The sequence below is a fragment of the Saimiri boliviensis genome, chromosome 1 (genome assembly GCF_048565385.1).
Source record: "Saimiri boliviensis isolate mSaiBol1 chromosome 1, mSaiBol1.pri, whole genome shotgun sequence".
In the NCBI taxonomy this organism is placed as follows: Eukaryota; Metazoa; Chordata; class Mammalia; order Primates; family Cebidae; genus Saimiri; species Saimiri boliviensis.
The window spans coordinates 16,138,410-16,165,088 of record NC_133449.1 but is presented as its reverse complement, the minus strand read 5'-3'; the positions used below and the strand labels follow the sequence as shown (position 1 = coordinate 16,165,088).

Sequence of the window (26,679 nt, the reverse complement as noted above, 5' to 3'; positions counted from 1 at the left end):
CTGTTCCAGCATTCTAGGGTTTTATACAATTAGAATGTCAACAATCCCCAAAAATGTATTCAGGCAACCTAATGCCAAACCATGTGCTAATGAGTTAATTAGAAATGAGACACAATTTGCTATGAGTTTCCACAGTCCTCTTTCCCTGACCAGAGGCCACAGGCCATGTCTTAAGCCGTTTTCTGTTTCCCAGAAACATCGAATAATAGCACAGGAGTATTTGACAAAATAACATAGCAGCTCAGAGTGTGAGTTTTCTAGTATGATGAGCTGTGTTTGAATACCAGTCCTGCTGGTGATTAACTGAGTTACCTTGGTCAAGTTATTCATTTGCTTCAAGTGTTCTCATATGTAAAAGGAAGATGGTAATAGCACAGAGCCTTGAGTTTGATTTTGGCATTAAAGATGATACTTACGTATTTAACACAATGCCTAGCACAGAATATATGCACACTCTGTGGAAGTCATTATTATTATTCATCTTACTAAGTAAGCAGTACGTACTCAATTGCATATTTTGTTGGCCGTAAATCAGTACATATTGGCAATATGCTCTGTCTGCCAAAATTCCTCAGTACCATCTTGGGTTGCATCATTAAAGGTTTAGGGTCCAGATGGAAGCGAGATGGAATCCTTCTGGTCAGGCCATACTCAGAGGCCTGGAAACGGTTCTGGATACTACACAGTAGTAGCTTCTTTGACCAGTGAGAGTGTGTGAATAAAATAATCAGGATGATCTGAGAACCTCTTTTCCCTGTGATGTGGAGGAAGAAGCGTATGTTTTGTTTTGGGAGGAGAGGCAACAGGGGAGTCATGGAAGATGTCTTCATTCATTACACATATACGTACAGCATTCTTTCTTTGTGTCAGGTCCCATTCTAGGAGTTGAGGATACATAAATAAATGATGATCTATACTAAAATGAAAAACAGAGTTACTGGGGAGTGGTGGTCAAGTAGTATTCTGGACAGAACAGTTAGGTTAGGCTCCACTGAAAAATAAATCCCAAATTAATAGATAAAGAAAATCTATGCAGAGTGGGGGGAAAGCATTCCAGGCAGAAGGACTAGCAAGTGCAAAGGTCCTGTGGCAGAAACATGTGGTCTCCAGCTGGAAACTGAGGTCTGAGGAGGGGTGAGATGACAAGCCCACGGTCTTGTAGCTAATCCATGTTGCAGTTGAGACGTTGATATTCAAAGTCAGGCTTTTCAGACAGCAAAGCTCATGCCTACTGCACTCTGCACTTTAGACAGGGGAGGGAGAGAAGAGCCTGGGGCCCCAGAGGTCCTGCTTCTGTGCTTTCTCCCCTGTAACCCTGGCCTACAGTTCCAGAGATGACCAGCAGAGGGTACCATGCACCGGGTTTCCGCAGCCACTGCCTGAAGCCATGTTGAATGAGCAAATGTCTGCAGCCGGCCTCTGTGAGATCTAAATGTCTCCTTGGCAGGAAATCCGCGAGGAGCGCGGCGGGGTTGTGCAAACAGCCTTACAATGTCCGCTTGTGTGTGTGCACTCGCCTTCGCCTGTATCGCCCACAATGCTCTGTTTTTTTTTGGGATAATGGGGCTCTGTGGACCCATGTGCCTTGTCATGCAAAGGGAGTGACCTGCGTTTGTCATAAATGGGCTCTTGTATGATTAATAGTCATGTGAATGATCCCGTCGCAGCAGCGGTTCAGCACCCAGCTTCCCCTCTTCACTGACGTGGTGGTCTGGGTCGGCTTTCTTCCCCAGCTCCAAAGCTGCAGTGCAGGATTTTTTATTGCTGAAAGGGAAATGACTTGTTTGCACTGTGGTTGCAATGTTTAAAACGCGAGGCAGGGGGCGTCGATACTTACTTGCGGTCGGGACTTACTGCACGTCCGATGCTGCCCTAAGAACTTTACCTGCCATTGTCTTACTTACTTAGTAACAATACTGAGAAGGAAATATTTTGATTTGCGTTTCACTCACAAGGGAAACGCAGATTCAGAAGAGTCCAATGACTCTTCCAACGTCTCCAAAGCTCATGCTGTCTCCATGAAATGATTCCCTTTCCTTTTTAAAGTAGCTTGGTCTGTGGTCCACACGCTACGAATCGCCGTCCTCATTCCACTTGGCCATCTATAAACTGAAATTCGTGATCTTAAAATAGATGAGGGATTTCTTCGTTTCTGGGCTTCCGTGTATTTATTTTACCTCCTGAAAATATATCAGTCTGCATGTGTGCATTTTTCTGAGAAAGCCAGTTTTCATTAGATTTTCAAAGTAGTCTGTGATCCTAAAACAAAAGGACCAATCACCCAAAAGTGTTTATATTTGGGGAAATGCTTATTTTTCTCTGACATGTTTATGTGACCAGTGACTGTTTTCTCTACTCAGTCTGTGTGGTTGACATCTTTGGTGTTGCTGCGGCATAGCAACTACTTACCCAGCCCATCCGATCCATCTCAGTGGCCATAAATGAAGAATGGGCTGTGTCAGACCCTGCTTGGTGGTTGGGTGGGGAGGAGTGAGGAGGCGTGGTTGAAATGGCTAAAGCATGGACAGTCAGTCAGAGTTAGTCCCTGCAAGAATCCACAACGGCAAAGGTGCTTACTTATGTCTGAGGCTTGGGGAGGAGGTTACTGGGAGGAACGATAGATAGAGCGTCTTTAGGCATTCCAGGAAAGGGGAACAGTGTAAGCAAAAACAGAGAGAAAAAAAAACAGGCACTGTAGCTCACACCTGTAATCTCAGCACTTTGGGTGGCCTAAGCGGGTGGATTACTTGGGGCCAAGAGTTCAAAACCAGCCTGGACAACATGGTGAAACCCTGTCTCTACTAAAAATACAAAAATTAGCCAGATGTGGTGGCATACATCTGTAATCCCAGCTGCTTGGGAGGCTAAGGCAGAAATCACTTGAACCGGGGGGGCAGAGGTAGCAGTGAGCCGAGATGGCGCCACTGCACTCCAGCCTGGATGACAAAGTGGACTTCATCTTTGGAGGGGGAGGGTGCGGGGGGAAGAAGCAAGGAGCCAAGAACACTTGAACACTTGCACTGTCATACTCTGGTGTGGCTTCTGTGCAGAGTGATCAGAGGAGTTTCAGTGGAGGGGCAGGATCTTGAAAGAGAGCTCCGTGCCAGATTTATAGTCTGGCGTACCAAGTAAAAATTTTACCCACCTTTATTTGACAGCCAGCTTGGCAAGCATTTACGCTAACCATGGCTAGCTTCATCGAGACAACTAACTCTGTGTTCTGTTTGCTCCCTGGATTCTGTTTCAAGAAGTAGCAACTCCCCACCCCGGCCCTTCCCTGCCTGACAGGCCCACCTCCCACCTCTCTGTAGGCTGTCACCTCATCCACCTTTCCTGTTCCAACCTTAGGTTGACAGTCTGCACAGCTTGCTGGAGTTCCAAGCCAGGGCTTTTACTTTAACATGTTAGTTTTGTTTGCAGTGAAGAGTACGTTGAAAACAATGGCAATTGCTCCTTTCAGAAGCTGGAAACAAAGGCAGAGCTGCACCTGTCTCTAAGATTTCAAGTGAGGTTTTGACATTCTGGACATTCTCGATGCTTGAGATTTCATGGAGCATGCTAACTTCCCTTGGCCTCAAATTGTTCAGGTTTTTAGTATGTGATAGCTATTATTGGATTTTTTTTTGTACTAAAATTATTTTTGATATCCCCTTGCATTTTCTAAAATAAATTTGACCTAGGAGCAATTTCCCTGAGTGCTTTGCCATGTAAACACCAAGCCTCCTTTTGTACCCAGGTGAGCTCCAGTTTAAGAAACCTCAACATCTGGAAACCTTCTTAGACGTCAAGTCATCCCATGGTCCTGAGGCCATTGAATTCTGCAGGGCCTTTTGCTTCTCAGAAGCACCCCTTTCATGAGGACTCACCTCCCTGCCCCTTGACCTGACAGGTTGCATTTTACCACCTGCAAGAGAACTATGGGGGCAGATAAACTTCATGAACAAATGCATGATACAGTTACCTGGGGAATGAAAGCCAGATAGGGCTTTTTTGTTTTGTTTTGTTTTTCAGTTCTGTTATAAGCTAACAGAAATGGAAGAGACTTAATTCCTCAGAATTCATTGTATATGTGACATTCCCTGCAATATGTTCAGAGACTGATGAATGATCCCAGTGGTCTCGAGTATCCAATGTAAGAGTGGGAGGAGGAGAGAGACTAGAGAGAGAGAAGATGAGGACACCCAAAAGAAGGGCAGAGGGAAGAGGCATGGATCTAAGGGAGGCGTGGAGAGTATTTGGTGGGAGAGTAGATCAAGGGGTAGAGCAGGTGGACAAATCTCAGGTGGTGTCCAGGGCTGAGATTAGGAGGATAATGATGCCTTTCATTGTTGAATAATGAATATGGAGGGTGTCATCGGGAGGATAATAACGCCTTTCATTGGGTGAGGGAGGACGAGATTTTGGGAAGGGTGGAAAGTGAGATTTCTGTGGCCTTCCCCAAATGGCTGTGCTTGCGGGCCTGGCGCTGGGAACAGAAGCCCAACATAGAGCAAGAGGTTGAGAGTCATCCGCCTGTGGGTGGAAGTTGGAGTCCAAAAGGTCTCACCAAGGAGGATGAGAAAAGGCTGAAAAAAGAACATGGAGACCAAGACTTAAAGGCCAGATGGAGAAAGTAGAAACTTAAGGAGGAGCTTCCAGAGATGAGGACGGGGGTGGGTCCCAAGCATCTCAGCAAGGAGGAGTTAATCAGCAGTGCCCACAACAAGACTTCATCTACAGCTCTGCTCTCAGAGGGTTAGAGGGTCCTGGCTGTTGCTTATATAAATATTTGAGAAAGAATTCTGGAGAAAGGAGGTTTGTAATCCAAAAGAACTGACAGTCTGTTTAAGCAAACTCACTGTCAGAACAGCCCAAATTTGAGGTAACTTCTAGGCATTCCTGTTCACTTTCTAGAATGGAGTTGAAGCCAACCCAGAGAGGAAGAGGAACTTGCCCAGAGTTACGCTAAGTGAGTGGCATCTCCAAGACGAGTGTTGGGGTCTCTGGAGCCCCTTGCCCTGCAGGGATCCCTTCCCCTTTGAAATGAGGCAGCACAGGCCTGGGTGGGCTGAGAATGTCCACCTGCCTAGGTGAGAAGCAGATGTCTCAAGCAGGTTCCTGGTCAGGGTGTTCTTGATTTCCCAAGAGAAAGGGGACAGGTTCACTGCCGACTTCCCAGCCATGGCCTAGGCCAGAGCTGAGCCCAGTTTGATAGCTTCCGTGTTCACTACCATTTGAAATCAGGGGGCACATTGACTTTCATTTTCCAAAAAAGAATTAATTTTACCCTCATTTCTTGGGTACATTTTGCTGCTGTAATATTGATGTCTATGGAAAAATTAGCTATGGTGAGGTAATAGTCTATTTTAGAAAACTGAACTCAGATATTGAAAGAGCTATTTTAAACCTGCACTTAATTGTTTAATTTCATAATGGTTTCTTGGCTTTTTTTTTTTTTTTTTTTGAAAATTTCCATGAATTGCCTCACGACTGGACTCTAGCAGCTTGTATTCCACAGGGAATACCAAGACCTTTCGAGGGACACCATGGTATTAATGATCGATGAGAATATTCAAGGCGTTTTCCCATTTGAGTGCCATTACTTGCAGTGTTAAAACGTTTTGAAAACACATTTTAGCCATTAACTCATTTTTATTGTCAGATGAAAGTGCTTAATAGACTCACTGCACTTCAGTTTTCTTCCTTCATCTTGGAATGAAATCATCTGTTGGATTCTTGGCAATACTTTCGACAACGGAACGGAAAACCTCATGACTTTATTGCAAAAGATGGCAGATGGAGCAGGGATATTATACAGCCCAGCCCAGCCATCTAAAATCGCTAACCTGGTTTATCAAATACAGGCTCCCAGAAGTTATCAACTGAGCTACTTCATTCCACTGCTGCATATTTTCCCACAGAAAAGCAGCTGCTTATGTCACTTAAGAAATGTACCTGTAGTTGAGAAGTATTTTTTAACAGCACCTGTTTTGTATCTGACATATTGTAAGCTGATGATTAAATGGAAATGGGTATTTTGTTTTGCCTGTAATTCAAAACAGTCAAAGGGTGTAATGTTGTATATGGGGTTCTGTGGTGACCAGGAGAAAGCATGTCTGAGTCATCTGAATTCTAGACGTGTCAGGGCCGGGTGCCTTCCTCCTGGGACACCCACTGGATGTCAGCAGATGGTTGGGAGGAGCCAGAAGTGCTGCTGGCTTTGTAGAGCACTGTGGGACATCTGCAAGTCTTTGATGTCACTGACAGCAGTAGCCGCCCTGGCTGCCCATCAGGATTTCTCCAACTCTGAACCTTGTTGATCAGCTTGAAAGGTAGATTGTCTTAATCACCCTCCTAAAATCACATCCAGTCTCCAGAAACATTTCTAAAGCCAAAACTGGACTGTTTTCCTCTACTCTTGTTTTCTTCTACCCTGCTGGGGAAATCTTGGGGCCCCATTGTGGCGAAGTCAGACTCATGGTAAAACAAAGCGAGGTAGCAGGGGCAGATGCAGCCGCCGGCCTGACGATGTGGGAGGCCAGGTTGTGCTTCTAGCTCTGCTCCCAGCTCCGCACAAGGCATTGGCCAGGTGAGTGTTCCTAGACCTCAGGATTTCATAAACCAGTAACATATCCACATAAGCCTGGCAAATTTAGGAGACAACTACAAAATCATTTTATAAGATAAATAAAAACCTTGTGACATAGAAATGGTGTTTGAATAACTTTCTGAAAGGCTCATTACGTAGGCTTTTTTTTTTTTTTCCTCATTTTGCCTTGGAGCGACTGAGGCTTGGCAACCACCAGTCAGAACAATCCTACGGACTTATTTTCCAGTGCTTACTACATGCCAGGCCTGACTTAAATGCTGGGAATACAAGGAGGTGTAAAATCATCCCTGTCCCAGAAGACAGGGAGATACTGGAGAAAGCATATATAATTATGGTTTGCTGTGATATGCACTGTCGCATGGCACACAAGGCATGTTAGGTGAGCAGAGAGGAGGAGCTCACTCACGAGAGTGGCTTTCGTTTTTGCTTGTGTAGAATAGAAGGGGAGGGGGAGGGCTCAGGAAGTCCTCTCAAGGATCCTGATTTCCACCCTCCTACTTGAAAGCGGGTGTGGGGAAGCAATTGCCAAGACCTGGTGCTTAGAGGTCAGATAGAAGGGGATTCCAGTGGCCCTGTTCTGTCACTGGTGAGCTGCAGCAAGGTTTTAAGTCTCTAAGATTCTTTATCTCTGAAATTGGGATAATTAGAGTAACTTTCATATGGTTGTTGTAAAAAATAAAATATAGTAATATATAAAGCACCCTCCTCACTCTGGCCTGCAGATGATTAAGAATATTAAGCAGACAGAGCAGCATGTGCCAGGGCCCTGAGGCAGTCTGGAGCAGAGCCCCTCTAGGGACGGGATGTGCAGGGCAAGGCTGGAGTGGAAGGACAGGGGCCAGGCTTTCTGTGCGCAGTGCACACATTTGAATGCATTTTATCCAGCAGGCACTGAGTAGCCACAGAAGCATGTTAAGCAAGGAAGTAGCATCTCAGATTTGTGATTAGGAAGATGTCTCTGCTGGCAGCATGGAAATGAGTGGAAGGGAGACAAGACTGGTGTCAGGAAGATCAAGTTGGAGGCTATTTGCAGAACACTGGCAAGCTCTGCAAGGGTGTGGATTAGGAAAATCAGGGTGAGGAGGAAGAGAAGTGTGCAAAATTATTCTGGACCACCAGCGAGGGTGTCCTTGCTAGGGAGCAGAGAGCATTCCGAGTTCATCGTGTCTTAGAAAATGAACTTGATGTCCCATTTACTTTTTGTATTAATGGACAGAGCATGGGATTGATAGCCACTTCTAGTCTATTCTTTGACCCTGAAGCTGTGGATTCTTGAACCCATTCTTTTGTTGTAAAATGAGAGCTTTCAAAAGATGACCTCAGTTCTAATGTAGAGTGTATTTTCAGCCAACCTGGATTCCCAGGATTCTTCACGTCTGGTGGCAGCTTGCTGCTTCTATGGAGCAAGCCCTTCCAGAAGACTTTGCCCACATGTTTTTCTCTTTCCTTTCAGTTCCTGAAGAAACACCGCCCTTCCTGTGCTTGCTATTGAGTAGCACTAGTGTAGACCCGGCCCCTTCGGAATCTAATGGAAGCTGTGGGCTCTCTCCCCAGAAAAATTAGCACGTCGATTCAATAATACAGCATTTGGGGATGAAATTTGGGGATGTAGGAGGACTTTATATGATGAAGTCCAGGACTCATCTGGAAGACCTTGAGAAGGATACTTACTATACCTGTTCATAGAGTTCTTACCTGTAAAATGAGTCTAATAATAACTTTCCTCCCTTTGACACATGCTGACATTGAAGATAAATGCAGTCAGATACATCTTTTTTTTTTTTTTTTTTTTTTTTTTTTTTTTGAGATGGAGTTTCGCTCTTGTTACCCAGGCTGGAGTGCAATGGCGCAATCTCGGCTCACCGCAACCTCCGCCTCCTGGGTTCAGACAATTCTCCTGCCTCAGCCTCCCGAGTAGCTGAGATTACAGGCACGCGCCACCATGCCCAGCTAGTTTTTTGTATTTTTAGTAGAGACGGGGTTTCACCATGTTGACCAGGATGGTCTCGATCTCTCGACCTTGTGATCCACCCGCCTCGGCCTCCCAAAGTGCTAGGATTACAGGCTTGAGCCACCGCGCCCGGCCTTCATCTTTGACAAAGACGTGGAATTATATAAATATATGTCATTGCTGTATTCATGTTCAGTCTGTAGTTTAACTGGTATGTTGGGAAAAAAAAAAAAAAGGATTTTCTTGTTCCCAGAATGTTGGTAATCTGAGTCTTCGATTTCTTTAAGTCTTTGCACCAGAGATGCCAGAGATTATAGATTCTGGAAGGTATTGGATTATTCAAAATGACAAGACAATCTACCCCTTCTGGTAGAGGTCTTATTAACTGTTAGAGATGAGTATTATCGTCTAAGACCTTAAGAAAAATGTTAGAAAATAAACTCTGGTAGGGCTGCTGTTGTATTTATTTATTTTCCCACCTTCTGTTCATTATTGATAAAAAGTAGCGTTGGCTTAGGAATTGTCCTTTCAAATAGCCATAACCAAAAAAGAAATATCCTAGGAGCTTGTTATCTAATCATGAAGACTGAGCATTGAAATTTTGGTATACACAGGCAGAGATCATCACTCACACTACCCTGTTCCCTGGGCTTGCATCCTTTGATATGTCTTATTTATAGAAAACAAACAAATTTCTCCATAAACCATGATCACATCTTTTTAAAATAAACTCTGCTTGATTTCACTTGGTTTTATACTCTGGTAGTGCAGCTAATGCTATCAATTTAATTTTTTTTCTTCTAAACAAAATGTAGTTCCAAATAATGAAAAAAAAAGTGTCTGTATGTATGAAATCTCTTCCCTTTTTTGAAACTGGAAATGTGACAAGAAAATTATTTTTTAAAGAGAGTCATGGTTTTCCACTGAGTAGCCTTAAGGCCAGCTCTCATAGAAGTGGTTTTGAGCTGAGAGCCAAGAAAATGGTCATAGGAAATACCATGTGTACATCCAAAATTGTCACCCTTTAAAGATGAGTGCCTCCCTTGGCAAGGGTATGCCTCTTTAGAAGCACTGCTCCCACTCCTAAAGTGACTAGAGAAATGCCCTTCTCTAGACTATTTGGGGGAAAAAATTAAAAGACCCATGTTAAAATACTAGTGCAATAAATGAATCTTGCGGAATAAATCTTCTGTTTTCAGAGGATTGATGAGTCACCCAATGTGTATCCTGTGGGCACTCAATCAAATGCTGATGTTCCTGTTTCTCTCATAAATAGTAGTAATAACTGTAATTACTCTGTTACTTAATATGTATCAGGTACAAACTATATTTTCACATTCGATTAATGTCTTTGAGTACTTATGATTTACCAGGAATGTGCTTTTAGATAGATTAAATTGTTTAATTAAACTCATGCTGTTTCCCTAAATAGAATGTGCATCACCTGAATGCTGAAGCCATGTCTTCTCTCGGTGCATACCCCACCTGTAAGTGCCCTGGGGATTAATTCTCTCAGAGTAATTGTTAAAGGGAGCATTTTTATTAGAAAACCAAAGGAGGTAGAAGAAACTTGCCACCCAATCTGTTATCAGATTACCTTTTCATGGGATAGGCATTGCTCTTTCCTTTTACTTAGGGAGGTCACTGTCACCAAGAGAGTCAGTGTTGAGGAAGATAAACCAGATCTCCTAGAACTGGAGTGGGCAGCCACCCTAAGTCCCCTGCTTCAGTTTGCTAGAAAATCTACATGTTAACTCTATGTTCTTTGACATTTCATTTCTTTTCAGTAGCAGTATTTATGAACTACTTTGGGTGAGTTTTCTTTATTAGATAATTATTTTCCTTAGACTGTGTGCTATATGACATGGGGTACACATAAACACAACTGTTTGGCTAAAAAGTAAAATCTGGCTGGGCCTGGTGGCTTGCGCCTCTAATCCCAGCACTTTGGGAGGCTGAGGCGGGCGGATCACAAGGTCAGGAGATCAAGACCATCCTGGCCAACATGGTGAAACTCCATCTCTACTAAAAATACAAAAATTAGCCCGGCATGATGGCAGGTGCCTGTAATCCCAGCTATTTGGGCAGCTGTGGCAGGAGAATTGCTTGAACCTGGGAGGCAGAGGTTGCAATGAGCCAAGATCGCGCCACTGCACTCCAGCCTGGGCAACAGAGTGAGACTCTGTCTCAAAAAAGAAAAACAAAGGTAAAATATTTGATGATAATCTGAGTATTATTAAAAGAGTGACCTCACCATTCATATTTTTAAAAGCATTTTTATGCTTGTGAATTTTGCATTAAATATGGGTTTAAATTTTTGTAAAATTACCTGAAGCCTCTAATTATTACAAACTTATGTAAAAATTGTTCTTTTGAAAATTTAATTGTTTTTCATAAGAATTTACATTTTTTAATCAGCTTCTACATTTAATTTTAATAATTCTGTTTTCCAATCTCTAATAATATATGTCTTCCCCCAAGTATATTTTGAATACGAAATAAGAAAACGTATCTAAAATACAGTGTCTTGAATGTAGAAAAATCTTTCAGCCATTAATGCCTGTAAGCATTTACCTGGCTATAATTTAATGTGGAGAAGATATGCATAAAGGACCATGGATCTTAGGACACCAAACTTGAAACATAAAGAAAAATGGAGATCATGTGGAATCATACGATGCTGGGGACGTCAATCCATTTATCAGATTACCTGAATACCTTAAGCTGTAAGAGGAGTTGTAATGTTGAACAATCTTATGTAATATTTTCCCAGCCCCTTACAGTATACATGGTGCTTTCACACTCAGTTCATTTAGGCTTGCAAGAGTTCCATGCAGGAGATACTATTATATTACTGTTTTGCAGATGAGGAACCCAAGACTCACAGCTACAATGACTTGCTCTGGAGTAACAGACAGTTAGATGGTGCACTTTTTCCTATGATCCCTTTCAGGTATTACTTATAGTATGCACCCTTTTAGATAAGCCATGTTGTTACTTTGGCCTACTCTGTCTTTCAGATTCTCAAAACTGTGTCTTAATCTCTGTAAATTAGTCCCAGGTTACAATGCATCGGGAAATAGACCCAGCAAATGCCAGGGACCCAGTGACCTAGTTGCCCAGACACCTTCACTTCAGTAGAGGTGGGGCAAAGTCCTGGAAAATCTAGGCAGGGAAGACTGGTGCCTCTAAGAATAAAAGGCCACCCGGAGAGGACAGAGATGAAAGGAGGACCACCTTCCAATGCCTCTCTCCAAAGCAGAAACATCCAAATAAAGGATGTGGATTTTCAAGACCCCATCCCTTCATGAGTGCATATCCAACTGGTATATGTTCTGCTGTCTCTTTATCTGGTAGTCAAGACCTTGTACAGGTTGAGTATCCTTTATGCAAAATGCTTGGAACCAGAAGTGTTTTGAATTTCAGATTTTTTTTTATTTTGGAATATTTATATCATACCTCCTGGATGAACATTCCAGGTACAAAAATCTGGAGTCCAATAAGCATTTCCTTTGAGTGTCATGTCAGTGCTCAGAAAGTTTTAGGCTGGGCGCGGTGGCTCACGCCTGTAATTCCAGCACTTTAGAAGTCTGAGGCGAGCGGACACCTGAGGTCAGCAGTTCAAGACCAGCCTGACCAAAATGGAGAAGCCCCATCTCCAATAAAACTACAAAATTAGCTGGGCCTGGTGGGACATGCCTGTAATCCCAGCTACTTGGGAGGCTGAGGCAGGAGAACCACTTGAACCCTGGAGGTGGAAGTTGTGGTAAGCTGAGATCATGCCATTGCACTCCAGCCTGGACAACAAGAACAAAACTCCGTCTCAAAAAAAAAAAATAGTTTTAGATTTTAGAGCATTTCAGATTTCAGGTTTTTGAAATTGGAATACTCAACTTGTACTTTCTCCTTGCTCCGCCCTTACCAGACCCTCCCCACAGGAATGAATTTAGATCTGAAAACTTGCAGGTGTGCCAGTGTAGCTACATTATGTCTGGGTAGGACTTCAACTTAGAAATGATTTCTGAAGATGCCAAGGGAGTCAGTGTGTGTGTGTGTGTGTGTATGTGTGTGTGTGTGTGTGTGTGTGTGTCTAAAGTAAGCCTAAACTTTACTGTATATACAACATACTAGATTTAATTAATAAACTCTACAAAGAGCTCTACAAATAATAATGCTCTACAAATTACTACTTAAACTATTTTATGCCTAGAACATCTCTTATCCTCCTTTATTCATTCTATTTCTAATCTTTCAGGTTTTTTTTTTACCTACATTTCTTGTCATACTTCTCTCCTTCTTGAAATGTTTCTCCTTCTCCACTTTGGGAGAAGTGGAGACATTTCCTATTCTCTGAACCTACATAAGCAATTTATTTATCTGTAGAAACTGCCATGAATCTTCATCATTTTAAGATACTGAGATTAAAGTCCTCCTAGGGATCTCAGGGTGCTTGCTGGATTGCCGTATTCCCTCTGATATAAACTCCCACACCATAGAGAAAAGTGATAAACTGACGTCCTTTGAGATGGACCCAGCACCAGGTCACATCAGGACGGTATCCATGGAATCACCAAATAGAATGTAGAATCCAGAATTCCCAGCTCTTCAGAGTTCACTCCAACCAACCTACTCTGTCACCCATTTGGCTGTGAAACCACAGCTCTGCCCATGGGAGCTCAGAGAGGCAACTCATTCTCAAACATGACTTCCTCTGTGAAACAGCGTCTTCTCTTAGAAACCAGAGGAGGTTTCACTTTGTCTTGACTCTCTCTTAGCCATGACTCTTTCTCCTTTTTTCAATAAAACAAACAAACAAAAAAAGCTGTACTTCTCTGGTATAACCTGTTTGTATTGGACACCAAATATTGAAGGGGACAGTTCTTTGCTTTGGCTAGCCAGGATTCCAAAGTAATAAGCCATCAACAAATGTCCTGGATTGAATGGCTTATAATTCATCTGCTTCTTGCCACTACCTTTACTTGACTGTTTCACTTCTTCTGTCCTACTCCTTCTACTTCTGTTACTTATTTGCATTCTGTAACAGTGCATAATAACTAAAGCCATTTTATTGAAATGAGATAACTGAAGAAGCTCTATGTGAATTAAGTAAGCTATTTCACTAGTACTGTGGTAATGGCTATGTGTATTTTGTATTCACTGATGAGCTGCTTGAAAAATAATTGGAGAGTATCTGTTATGCAGAATACGGATGAGAGGTCTTTCCAAGTGAAACTCTAGGTCCAATTAAAAATAACTGTGGTGTCTACTAGGTGACCATCTGTGTGATGGACCAGTTCACTCTGCAGATCTCCCTAAACCAGAATATACTTCCATGAATTCTTATCAACCTTGGCATGGGGCAGTAAGCATCAAATCATTTGGCCATAATGAAATGAAACACAGGTTTTCTAGGTTCCATGGGACTAGACTTGAACTCTGTTTCTACACAGTGTCCATGGCCATTGTTCTAGAGGTCCCTGCTTGAGAGATAACACATCTAGAATACTGGGAGTTTCAAGTAATTAATCTTGGTTGATGTTAGAATGATGTTCCAAAATATCTGATGATATCAGCCAAACCACTGGGATAAAATTTTGAAGAGCTGGAATTCCACAGCTAATATTTGGACATATTTTTACATGTGTTTGTTTCTATCTGTTAAGAGTTTCAAAGGCTTGACATATTTTCTACTCAGGTACTCTGAAAGTAAAGTCACATACAAGACAGAATTTTAGGAGGAAGCCCAATTCATATAAGTCCCTTATGACACATTCATAGCACAAAACTAAGAAACTTAAGAATATTTAACTTCCATCAAACAGTAAAATCATCTTCCTACAAGAAGTGACTCCCAAGTCCAAGCTGAAATTGTTCATTAAGCTGGAAACAGATTATTTCTTTTATTATTTTATTTTATTTTATTTTATTTACTTTAGGTGCATACTGTATCGGGCATTTCTCCCTATGTTACCCCTCCCCACCCTCCCCACCCTCAAACAGATTATTTCTTAGAGACCCAGGAGGATTAGTGAATGCTGCTTAGTGGCAGGAGTGGATTCTACCAGCCCAAGCTTTAGTTTAGCACAATCTACCTCAAACAGGGTTTTGCTCAAAAATATCTTAAAAGGAAATGTGCATAAATGCAGGGAAAGAACAGAAAGGACAGAGAATAATCTTTGGAGAGAGAAGTATGCTGTTTGCTTCCATTGTGTGTGTGTGCGTGTGTGTGTGTGCGTGCATGTACAGAATATTCCTACACCTCAAGGTGGAAATGTCTAGGGTGTGTCTAGTCCACCCTTCTGCCCAACACATAACTCATTTTTCCAGCAATGTTGAGGGCTGATATAGCATTTTTCTACTTAAATATCACCAGTGAAAGAAAACTCACTATTTCAGTAGGGAAGTCACTTAATATTTAGATAACTATACTGTTTAGAAATTTTTTCTCATCATTTCTCTGTTAGTCTTCTCTTCCTTAGAGCAACATACAGCCTGTTATAATCCCCCTTCCACAGGCTAATCCTTAACAAGTATTTGAAGGCCGTTAGGATAAACATGATGATGATGATGATGATGATGATAATGGTGGTGGTAACTATCACCACATCAATAATAAAGGCACGTCATTTTTCTTGAGCACTTCCTGTAAGTGCTGTGCTAAGCATTCTATACTTTTGTGTCATTAATTCTCACAACTTAATGAAATAGATCCTTTTCAAAAGTTTGTTTTACAGATGAGGAAACTGAGGCCTTACAGAGATGAAGTCCCTTGCTCTGGGTAACAGAGATAGCAGAAAACAGCTGGGATTAGACACCGGCCATCTAACACAGGGTAGACTCCTTAAACAGTCTCTCTTCCGGTTTCACGTTAGTGATTTATATCAAGGAGTATGTCTGCAAATGTGTGTTTTCCCAGCGGAGGATTATAGAGACCAGATTCCAACACTTGATGCATATTCTCATGCACAGAGTCATACTTTCAGTGCACTCTTCTCTTGCCACATCTTGCTTAGAGTGCTGTGTTTTTTAAAATTCCTTCTATCAACATAAATATTGTTGAAAGCCATAGGCATTGAAAATTGAAGCCCAGCAGTTCCCTTGCACCAGTTCAGTAATTTTTCAAATTGATCTTCACAAACTGAGATATCTGAGGCACAAGAATTCACTTACAGAGTTAGAGGAATGTCTTCCCAAGCATTTAATAATATTGCCCAGCATTTAATTGCTCTTCCATAAATATGTGTTGAGTGAATGAATAGCTTGGTGACTTCCCTAAGAAGATAATGTCTAGAGCTGAGAGCAGTAAAAATTTTTCTGTTTATTAAAAAAATCCTACATTGTAGCTATTCTTTTTTTCTTTTTAAGTTGTGACTGAAGATATGTAAGAAGTTTATATTTTTTCTGTTGATTTGACTCACCTTTGCAGATGTCTTAGGCTGCAGTTTTACTGAGAGTCACTTTTGGGGCATTATGCCTTTTCATTTTTAAGCTTCCGTAAGTATCCAATCTTATTACCACTGAAACATCAAATCACAAGATCCTCTAATTTGCCTGGGAGCCACTACTCTGAGAAATCTGGCCTCTTATACATGTTAAGAGGAGTTCCTGGAGTGTAAAATCCGTGTTTTCTAAATTCTATTCCTCGTGAGCTTTCAGGAACTTACGTTTTTGGACAGGTATTTTTAAAATGCCCTCTTTGTTGTCTTGGCCACTGATATGACATGTTTCAGATCTATCGAAAGGAAACAAAGTGAAGCTGAAACATTTGTTGTAAGAATCCAGGGGATTAGGAAAAGTGGAAGGGAGGCACTTGGGAAAATGTTCCTAAACTTGATCACTTATAACAAAATTACCTGATTATTTTCATAGAATATTCTTTTGTGTGTTTGGTGTTTTATATGGTGAACGAGATATGGGGTGCAGGTGTATTCTCCAGAGAGAGCTTGTAACACTTCTATCATTGTCATATTTTGTATGGCTTAGGCCACATGTCCCTAAGTTTTAGAGACCCAGCACACCTCAGAGACATTTATCTGCCACCAATTTAGAAATGAGTTGCTACATTATTGCTCAACCCCTGGGGTAGAGATGCTTTCTTTCTGGTCTTCAATGGTAGCTATAGCGGGTCCAGGGGTATTCATGCAAGTCTAATTTTTATGTTGCTAATGGTGTTTGGTTTTGTGTTGCCTTTCCTAGGTTTGCTGGGATGGGAAACCTGCTCAAAGTCCTTACCAGGGAAATTGAAAACTATCCACACTTTTTCCTGGATTTTGAAAGTAAGTTTCAAAAATCGTAATAATGGAAACCTTTTTATATCCCTTAGTGTGTTGATAAGGAAGTTATAACATAAAGATGTTATATGATACTTTAACCAAATCCAAAGGTCACTGTATTTGTCTCTTCTCATGCTGCTAGTAAAGACATACCCGAGACTGGGTAATTTATCAAGGAAAGCAGTTTAACTGACTCACAGTTCCACATGGCCCGAGAGAGGCCTCACAATCATGACGGAAGAGCGAGGGACATCTTAACGTGGCAGCAGGCAAGATAGAGGTTGTGTAGGGGAACTCTCCTTTATAAAACCATCAGATCTTGTGAAACTCGTATTCACTATCATGGGAACAGTATGGGAAAGACCTGTTCCCATGATTCAATTACCTCCCATCGTGTCCCTCCCACAGCACATGGGAATTATGGGAGCTAGAATTCAAGATGAGATTTGAGTGGAGACACAGCCAAATCATATCAATCACTATGCATTTTTTTCTGAAATCATGTCTAATGTCATTTTTCTTCTTCTTTAAAATCCAATGGAAAACGTGTTTAAGGTACCCATGGTTTTCTTTGATTTTAGAAGTGATCAACTTTTGTATCCCTAGCATAAATAGAGGATCATTTTAGTCTTTGTTTTCCTTTTGAAGGTTGTAAGCCCACAATTATTAAGTGCACACAGAGGAAAAAAAAAAGATGTGAAGAAAACCATCACGTATTTTTTCTAAATATGTTTATGAATTAATGTATCTCTTTCCAAAGAAAATACTAAGGACAGTAAATTACAAAGATTCCTATAAAACAAATATTGCTAAATGTGAAAGAAAATGGTTATTAATACCAGAAATAAGGCTTACAGAATATTTTTAGTCATTTTCTTTATTCTTTATGTATTATTTGGGTTTAGGAATCATTTCAGGATTTTGACTGTATATATAATATATAATATGTATTATATTATATATTACATATTATATATATTATAAAATGATATATATGATATATAATATATAAAATAAAATTTAAAGATGTATATATTATATATTATATATATTATATATATATTTTATAATATATATATTATCTTTTACCCAAAAGGTTATGTTTCTCTTATCAAAAGCTTTTAAGTTTTTCTCAGGAGAAATGGCTTAAGAATCATGACTGAAAAAAACAAAACAAAAGAGAGATTCTTTCTTATTTGTTGATTGAATATATTGACAAATGAGAATGAGGACATGAACGAGGCACATTTATGTTTACTCAAACTAAACTCATGTTTCTTCCTTAACTCTCATGTTCACCCCTTTTCAAAATTCCAATTCTACAATAGCAAGCACAGTTAAATGTCTTTTTTTTTCCCAGTAATCACCATCTGTTACACACTCTAATCTGCTTTAAACTTTAATTTTTCAAGTATTTTATCACCATTAAAAATAATAGTTGGGACTTCCTTGCATATAGCTTAAACCTTCTAACAGCAGTTTGCTAAGGAAATGCTATCAGACCCTTCCAAGATGCACTAAACCAAAAGTAGAAGCTCCAGAGGTAAAATTTTTGGTGTCTTTGGAGGGTTTTAAATAGCTTCTTGAAAAGGAAAAGTGTCCCCAAAGCTCATATATTCTGCAAACACATTTAATCTAGATTATGGTCGATGAAAGATGCCTCGCGTTGCATTGAACTCAGTGTGCTATGTTGTTGTTATTGTTTGGCTTGGTTTGGTTTGGTAAGGGGTTAGCTAGAGGCAGAGTGAGTTGATATGTCAAAGAAATGGACACTTTTACTGGTTTAACTTTTGATATCCGTCTAAAAAATACACACACACACACATGTTGTTAAAAGAATGATTTATTAATTTTTAAAAAAATTTTACAAAACAAATTAGCTGTAATCTTACCACCCTTCTTTTACTATTTACATATTTAATTGTTCCCATCCATTTCTTATCAGATGGATTTTACATTGTTGCATTCAGTGTGTACAAAGCCCAAAATAGTCACGCATTTATTCACAACAGTGCGGGTGTGTAAAGGCCTGAAAGTAGGGGACTAACGTGCTTGTTCTGTCTTGGAAGCCCTGAATTCTGTATGAATCTGTGCATGCTCATATGTACCTCCCAGAATTCAGCAGCCCCACTTGCCTGCTTAGCTGTTCTTGGTCTCAGCTTTTCATGCTTCCAGAAAGAACAGCGTTGAGTTCTTGGTCAAGTCTAATCTCAAAAGCCTTTAAAGTGATCCATGTAGAATTTGCAGGGACTTAAACCGGGTTCTCAACTGGTATTCTCCTGAGCATCAGAATTCTGAGTCTGTGTTCAAAAACTCCATCCCTCACCGCCATAGCAGGCAGGGAGGCATTGAGAGGGGCTTCTGCACTGCCTCCACCGCCCCCCCCCCACCCCCAGCTACTACCAGACTACTCTGGTTTGCCCAGTCTGGTACTTTGATTATTTTCTTAATGTTTTATGTAAAGAAAGATCATCGTGGCTAAATAAAGCATTTGGAAGTCTCAAATTTTGATGATGATTTATCATACTAAAACTCCATTTGTCAGTGTAATTTCCTTAAGAGAAAGAAGTGTGGACTGGATTCCCATGTCTGGTGGCTCATTACTGGGACTAGAGCTATAGTATTTAAGGAAGATGTAGAACTATAAATTTATAAAAATATATAAAATCCTGCTTCTTTATCAGTCCCATGGAAAGGATTAACTTTATTCCACTGAGACTCTGAGAAGATAAATAAGTAGGGTGAAGTCACACAGGGGATAACTAGGAAATCAAGATGGGAACAGGTCTCTTTGGCTCTCCTCCTTCCCTGGCTTTCCTTCTCTAAGGGCTCACCACCAGCAGCTTCCTAGAAGATCTACTGCCATTGTTCTGTCCTTGACCAGAGAGGGACATCTTAGTTGTCTGCAAGCAAAGACATTTCATGGAAAAAAAAATTTATTCTGAAAATCCTTTTTCCTAAAGATGACTTTTAAGAAACAATGATGATGGGCTGGAGGGGTAGAGAAGGTGGGCTGACATCTCATGAATTCTCCTTGAGTCTCTGGATTTCAACTCAGTCCACTACGGGTGTGCTGAGTGTGATTGTGAGTGTACTTGTAAGCTACTCAGTGTTAGGGACACAGAAGTAAACAAGAGCGGTCATTGTCCAGTGAAGTCTCAGGCTAGATTGGAGGACAATATAGGCACTGGGTTCAAGGCAAAATAAATAAAAGACTTATAGGAGCACAGTGTGACATGGGAGTAAGGAAGGAAAAGTGTACGTCTACTCTCGGGAGGCAGAAGGCTATGGGAGGAATTGAAGAAGTCTTTTTGCAAGAGCTGGCATTTGGAATGGGCTTTAATGAATGAGTGGTTTTTCTTTTTTCTTTTTTTTTATTGCATTTTAGGTTTTGGGGTACATGTGATGAACATGCAAGATTGTTGCATAGATACACACTTGGCAGTGTGGTTTGCTGCCTTCCCTCACCTGTATCTGTCATTTCTCCCCATGCTATCTCTTCCCACCTCCCCACTCCCCGCCCCTCCCCCATTTCCCCCCACCGGACCCCAGTGTGTAGTGGTGCTCCCCTCCCTGTGTCCATGTGTTCTCATTGTTCAACACCCACCTATGAGTGAGAATATACGGTGTTTGATTTTCTGCTCTTGTGTCAGTTTGCTGAGAATGATGGTTTCCAGGTTCATCCATGTCCCTACAAAGGACGTGAACTCATCGTTTTTGATGGCTGCGTAATATTCCATGGTGTATATGTACCACATTTTCCCTATCCAGTCTATCATCGTTGGGCATTTGGGTTGGTTCCAGGTCTTTGCTATTGTAAACAGTGCTGCAATGAACATTCGTGTGCATGTGTCCTTGTAGTAGAATGATTTATAATCCTTTGGATATATACCCAGTGATGGGATTGCTGGGTCAAATGGGATTTCTATTTTTAGGTCCTTGAGGAATCGCCACACTGTCTTCCACAATGGTTGAATTAATTTACATTCCCACCAACAGTGTAAAAGTGTTCCTATTTCTCCACATCCTCTCCAGCATCTGTTGTTTCCCGATTTTTTAATGATCGCCATTCTACTTGGTGTGAGATGGTATCTCAATGTGGTTTTGATTTGCATTTCTCTGATGACCAGTGATGATGAGCATTTTTTCATATGTTTGTTGGCCTCCTGCATGTCTTCTTTTGTAAAGTATTTGTTCATATCCTTCGCCCATTTTTGAATAGGCTTGTTTGTTTTTTTCTTGTAGATCTGCTTTAGTTCTTCGTAAATTCTGGATATCAGCTCCTTGTCAGATGGGTAGGCTGCAAAAATTTTTTCCCATTCTGTTGGTTGCCGATTCACTCTACTGACTGTTTCCTTTGCTGTGCAGAAGCTGTGGAGTTTGATTAGGTCCCATTTGTCTATTTTGGCTTTTGTTGCCATTGCTTTTGGTGTTTTGGTCATGAAGTCCTTGCCTACACCTTTGTCCTGAATGGTTTTGCCTAGATTTTCTTCTAAGGTTTTTATGGTAATAGGTCTGATGTTTAAGTCTTTAATCCATCTGGAGTTAATTTTGGTGTAAGGTGTGAGGAAGGGGTCCTGTTTCTGCTTTCTGCACATGGCTAGCCAGTTTTCCCAACACCATTTATTAAACAGGGAGTCATTTCCCCATTGCTTGTTTTGGTCAGGTTTGTCGAAGATCAGATGGTTGTGGGTATGTTGTATTTCCTCTGAGACCTCTGTTCTGTTCCATTGGTCTATATCTCTGTTTTGGTACCAGTACCATGCTGTTTTGATTACTGTAGCCTTGTAGTATAGTTTGAAGTCCGGTAGTGTGATGCCTCCTGCTTTGTTCTTTTTGCTTAGAATTGACTTGGCTATGCGGGCTCTCTTTTGGTTCCATATGAAGTTTAAGGTGTTTTTTTCCAGTTCTGTGAAGAAGGTCATTGGTAGCTTGATGGGAATAGCGTTGAATCTGTAAATTACTTTGGGCAGTATGGCCATTTTCACGATGTTGATTCTTCCTAACCATGAACATGGAATGTTTCTCCATCTGTTTGTATCCTCTCTTATTTCGTTGAGCAATGGCTTGTAGTTCTCCTTGAAGAGGTCCTTTATGTTCCTTGTTAGTTGTATTCCTAGGTACTTTATTCTCTTTGTAGCAATTGTGAATGGCAGTTCGTTCTTGATTTGGCTCTCTTGAAGTCTATTACTGGTGTATAGGAATGCTTGTGATTTTTGCACGTTGATTTTGTATCCTGAGACTTTGCTGAAGTTGTTTATCAGTTTCAGGAGATTTTGGGCTGAGATGATGGGGTCTTCCAGATATACAATCATGTCATCTGCAAATAGAGACAATTTGATTTCCTCCTTTCCAATTTGGATACCCTTTATTTCTTTTTCTTGCCTGATTGCTCTGGCTAGAACTTCCAGTACTATACTGAATAGGAGTGGTGAGAGAGGGCACCCTTGTCTAGTGCCAGATTTCAAAGGGAATGCTTCCAGTTTTTGCCCATTCAGTATGATATTGGCTGTTGGTTTGTCGTAAATAGCTTTTATTGTTTTGAGATACGTTCCGTCAATATCTAGTTTATTGAGGGTTTTTAGCATAAAGGGTTGTTGAATTTTGTCAAAAGCCTTCTCTGCATCAATTGAGATAATCATGTGGTTTTTGTCTTTGGTTCTGTTTATGTGGTGAATTACGTTTATGGACTTGCCTATGTTGAACCAGCCTTGCATCCCCGGGATGAATCCTACTTGATCATGGTGGATGAGCTTTTTGATATGCTGTTGCAATCGGTTTGCCAGTATTTTATTGAAGATTTTTGCATCTATGTTCATCATGGATATTGACCTGAAATTTTCTTTTCTTGTTGAGTCTCTGCCAGGTTTTCGTATCAGGATGATGTTTGTCTCGTAAAATGATTTGGGAAGAATTCCCTCTTTTTGGATTGTCTGGAATAGTTTCAGAAGGAATGGTATCAGCTCCTCTTTGTATGTCTGGTAGAATTCAGCTGTGAACCCATCTGGACCTGGGCTTTTTTTGGGTGGTAGGCTCTTTATTGCTGCCTCAACTTCAGACCATGTTATTGGTCTATTCAGGGTTTCGGCTTCTTCCAGGTTTAGGCTTGGGAGGATGCAGGTGTCCAGGAATTTATCCATTTCTTCCAGGTTTACTAGTTTATGTGCATAGAGTTGTTTGTAATAATCTCTGATGATGGTTTGGATTTCTGTGGAATCTGTGGTGATATCACCTTTATCGTTTTTTTTTTTTTTTTTTTTTTTTTTTTGCATCAATTTGGTTATTCTCTCTTTTCTTTTTTATTAATCTGGCTAGTGGTCTGTCTATTTTGTTGATCTTTTCAAAAAACCAGCTCCTGGATTTATTGATTTTTTGAAGAGTTTTTTGTGTCTCTATTTCCTTCAGTTCTGCTCTGATCTTAGTTATTTCCTGTCTTCTGCTAGGTTTTGAGTTTTTTTGATCTTGCTCCTCTAGCTCTTTCAATTTTGATGATAGGGTGTCAATTTTAGATCTCTCCTTTCTTCTCATGTGGGCACTCATTGCTATATATTTTCCTCTAGAGACTGCTTTAAATGTGTCCCAGAGATTCTGGTATGTTGTGTCTTCGTTCTCATTGGTTTCGAAGAACATCTTTATTTCTGCCTTCATTTCATTGTTTATCCAGTCAACATTCAAGAGCAAGTTGTTCAGTTTCCATGAAGCTGTGCGGTTCTGAGTTAGTTTCTGCATTCTGAGTTCTAACTCGATTGCACTGTGGTCTGAGAGACTGTTTGTTATGATTTCTGTTCTTTTGCATTTGCTGAGGAGTGATTTATTGCCAATTATGTGGTCAATTTTAGAGTAGGTGTGATGTGGTGCTGAGAAGAATGTATATTCTGTGGATTTGGGGTGGAGAGTTCTGTAAATGTCTATTAGGTTTGCTTGTTCCAGGTCTGTATTCAGGTCCTGGATATCCTTGTTGATTTTCTGTCTGGATGATCTGTCTAATATTGACAATGGGGTGTTAAAGTCTCCCACTATTATTGTGTGGGAGTCTAAGTCTCTTTGTAAGTCATTAAGAACTTGCCTTATGTATCTGGGTGCTCCTGTATTGGGTGCGTATATATTTAGGATCGTTAGCTCTTCTTGTTGCAGTGATCCTTTTACCATTATGTAATGTCCTTCTTTGTCTCTTTTGATCTTTGTTGCTTTAAAGTCTATTTTATCAGAGATGAGAATTGCAACTCCTGCCTTTTTTTGCTCTCCATTTGCTTGGTAGATCTTCCTCCATCCCTTTATTTTGAGCCTTTGTGTATCCTTGCATGTAAGATGGGTTTCCTGGATACAGCACACTGATGGGTTTTGGCTTTTTATCCAATTTGCCAGTCTGTGTTTTTTGATTGGGGCATTTAGTCCATTGACATTTAGGGATAGTATTGTTATGTGTGAATTTGATACTGTCATTTTAATGATACCTGGCTGTTTTGTTGGTTAGTTGATGCAGATTCTTGATTGTGTTGATGCTCTTTTACCATTTGGTGTGTTTTTGGAGTGGCTGGTACTGGTTGTTCCTTTATATGTGTAGAGCCTCTTTCAGGAGTTCTTGTAGAGCAGGTTTGGTGGTGATGAAATCTCTGAGCGCTTGCTTGTTCACAAAGGATTTTATTTTTCCTTCACTTATGAAGCTTAGTTTGGCTGGATAGGAGATTCTGGGTTGAAAGTTCTTTTCTTTAAGGATGTTGAATATTGGCCCCCAATCTCTTCTGGCTTGTAGGGTTTCTGCTGAGAGATCTGCTGTGAGTCTAATGGGCTTCCCTTTGTGGGTAACCCGACCTTTCTCTCTGGCTGCCCTTAGCATTTTCTCTTTCATTTCAACCCTGGTGAATCTGATGATTATGTGCCTTGGGGTTGCTCTTCTTGAGGAATATCTTTGTGGTGTTCTCTGTATTTCCTGGATTTGAATATTGGTCTGCCTTGCTAGGTTGGGGAAGTTTTCCTGGATAATATCCTGAAGAGTATTTTCCAGCTTGGATTCACTCTCTTCATCACATTCAGGTACACCTATCAGACGTAGATTAGGTCTTTTCACATAGTCCCACATTTCTTGAAGATTTTGTTCATTCCTTTTTGTGCTTTTTTCTCTGTTCTTGCCTTCTCTTTTTATTTCATTGAGTTGATCTTCAACCTCTGATATCCTTTCTTCTGCTTGGTCAATTCGGCTGTTGAAGCTTGTGCATGCTTCACGAAGTTCTCGTGTTGCGTTTTTCAGCTCCATCAATTCACTTATACTCCTCTCTATGCTGTCCATTCTCAGCAGTTCGTCCAATCTTTTTTCAAGGTTCCTATTTTCTTTGCGTTGGGTTAGAACATGTTCTTTTAGCTCATTGTAGTTTCTTACTACCCACCTTCTGAAGTCTGATTCTGTCATTTCATCACCCTCCTTCTCCATCCGGTCTGGTTCCCTTGCTGGTGAGGAGTTGTGATCCCTTTTAGGAGGAGAGGTGTTCTGGTTTCGGGAGTTTTCATCCTTTTTGCGCTGGTTTCTTCCCATTTTTGTGGGTTTATCCACCTGTTGTCTGTCTCTGTCCCAGGGATTTGGAGCTTTATGAGTTTCCGTTGCACTGCTGCCTTTTTTGATTTTTCTTCAGGTCTGACCCGCCCAGCTAGCAGCACGCCTAGCCACTGCCTGCCCACAGGGGCTTTGCTGAGCTGCTGTGGGCTCCGCCCAGCTGCCCTGAGCTCTTCCCTGTAGTCCTTTTTATATGGGCGTAGTTAGAACTGTCTCGGCAATGGTGGCCCCGCCTCTGTTATGGCGGACTCTCTCTGTTGTGGCAGGTTGCCTCGGCAACGGTGGGTTGCCTCGGCAACGGCAGCCTGCCTCTGTAGCGGTGGAGAGTCTCAGTAATGACGGAAGCCCCTCCCCCACGGAGCCGACCGTCCTGGTTCAGCTGTGCTTGGTTTGGAGGGCTCAACCCAGAGGGTTTCCAATTACTGTTTTTGTTTTGGTTGTTGTTGGGGGTGGAGGGGTGGGACCAACCGAGCCTGATCACCTGGCTCCCTGACTCAGAGTCTTTTCTTTTAAGTTGAACGACCCCGCGTTCCGGTCGCTTGTTGAAAAGGCGCTGGGATCTCCCGTGCTGCGACTCACGGAGTCGGCTCGAACTGTGGCGCTGGCTCCTGGCGGATTTTGTGCCTAAGAATCTCCTGGCCTGACTCGCTATTTCAGATGAATGGGCAACTCTGCCGTCTCAGGGCTCTGCTCGCCAGCTAAGAGGGCTCCCAGACCAGTGGTTTTTGTACGGAGAACCGCAGCAACAGGGCGTGGTCACAGCAGCCGCGCAGGCGGAATCAGCCCCACAGGGGCCAAAACAGCCGCACCGGCTGGGACTGCGACGCTGGCGACCCCTCTGCCTGGGTATCTCCTGGTCTGTGGGCAATAAGAGTTCGTCTGGAAATGCGGCGTCCACTCACCCTCTGCACTTTCACTGGGAGCTGAAGTCCTGAGCTGTTCTTAGGCGGCCATCTTCCCAGCATCCCCGAATGAGTGGTTTTTCTACAGGCACGGATAGGGAGAGTTTTTTACCAGATGGAAACAGTATGATTAAAGGCATAGAAACTGGAATAGGAAGGGCGTGTTTAAGAACAGCAAGAGGCCCAATTTAGACAAAACGCCAAATGCTTGCTGGAGAGAAACGGGGAATGAAGTGGCAGCCTGGCTTGGGTTAGACCATGGAAGGTGAGGCTGCCAAGCTTATGAGCTTAGGGCTAGATGTCCAGAACTGGGTGTCACCTCTAAAGAGAATAGCTGACATCCCTGAGAGAAAACCAGAGACCTGAGCAGATGGGAACATTAGGCATGCTTATGTTTGAAGGGGGCTTGGGCTTGA

General features: G+C 41.5%; 1 protein-coding gene across 7 annotated transcripts in view; it reads left to right on the top strand.

Moving 5' to 3' along the window:
* CYRIA (CYFIP related Rac1 interactor A) overlaps positions 1–26,679 on the top strand; it is a 116,458-nt gene that overhangs the window by 56,073 nt on the left and 33,706 nt on the right. For 6 of the 7 annotated variants that reach the window (XM_039479256.2, XM_039479257.2, XM_039479258.2 and 3 more), the window contains one exon: positions 16,737–16,816. In XM_039479256.2, the coding sequence (XP_039335190.1) occupies positions 16,747–16,816 (70 nt within the window). In that variant the 5' untranslated portion in view covers positions 16,737–16,746. Of the gene's footprint in view, positions 1–10,932; positions 11,494–16,736; positions 16,817–26,679 lie in introns of those variants that run through there. The other variant, XM_010345743.3, reaches the window with a different exon arrangement.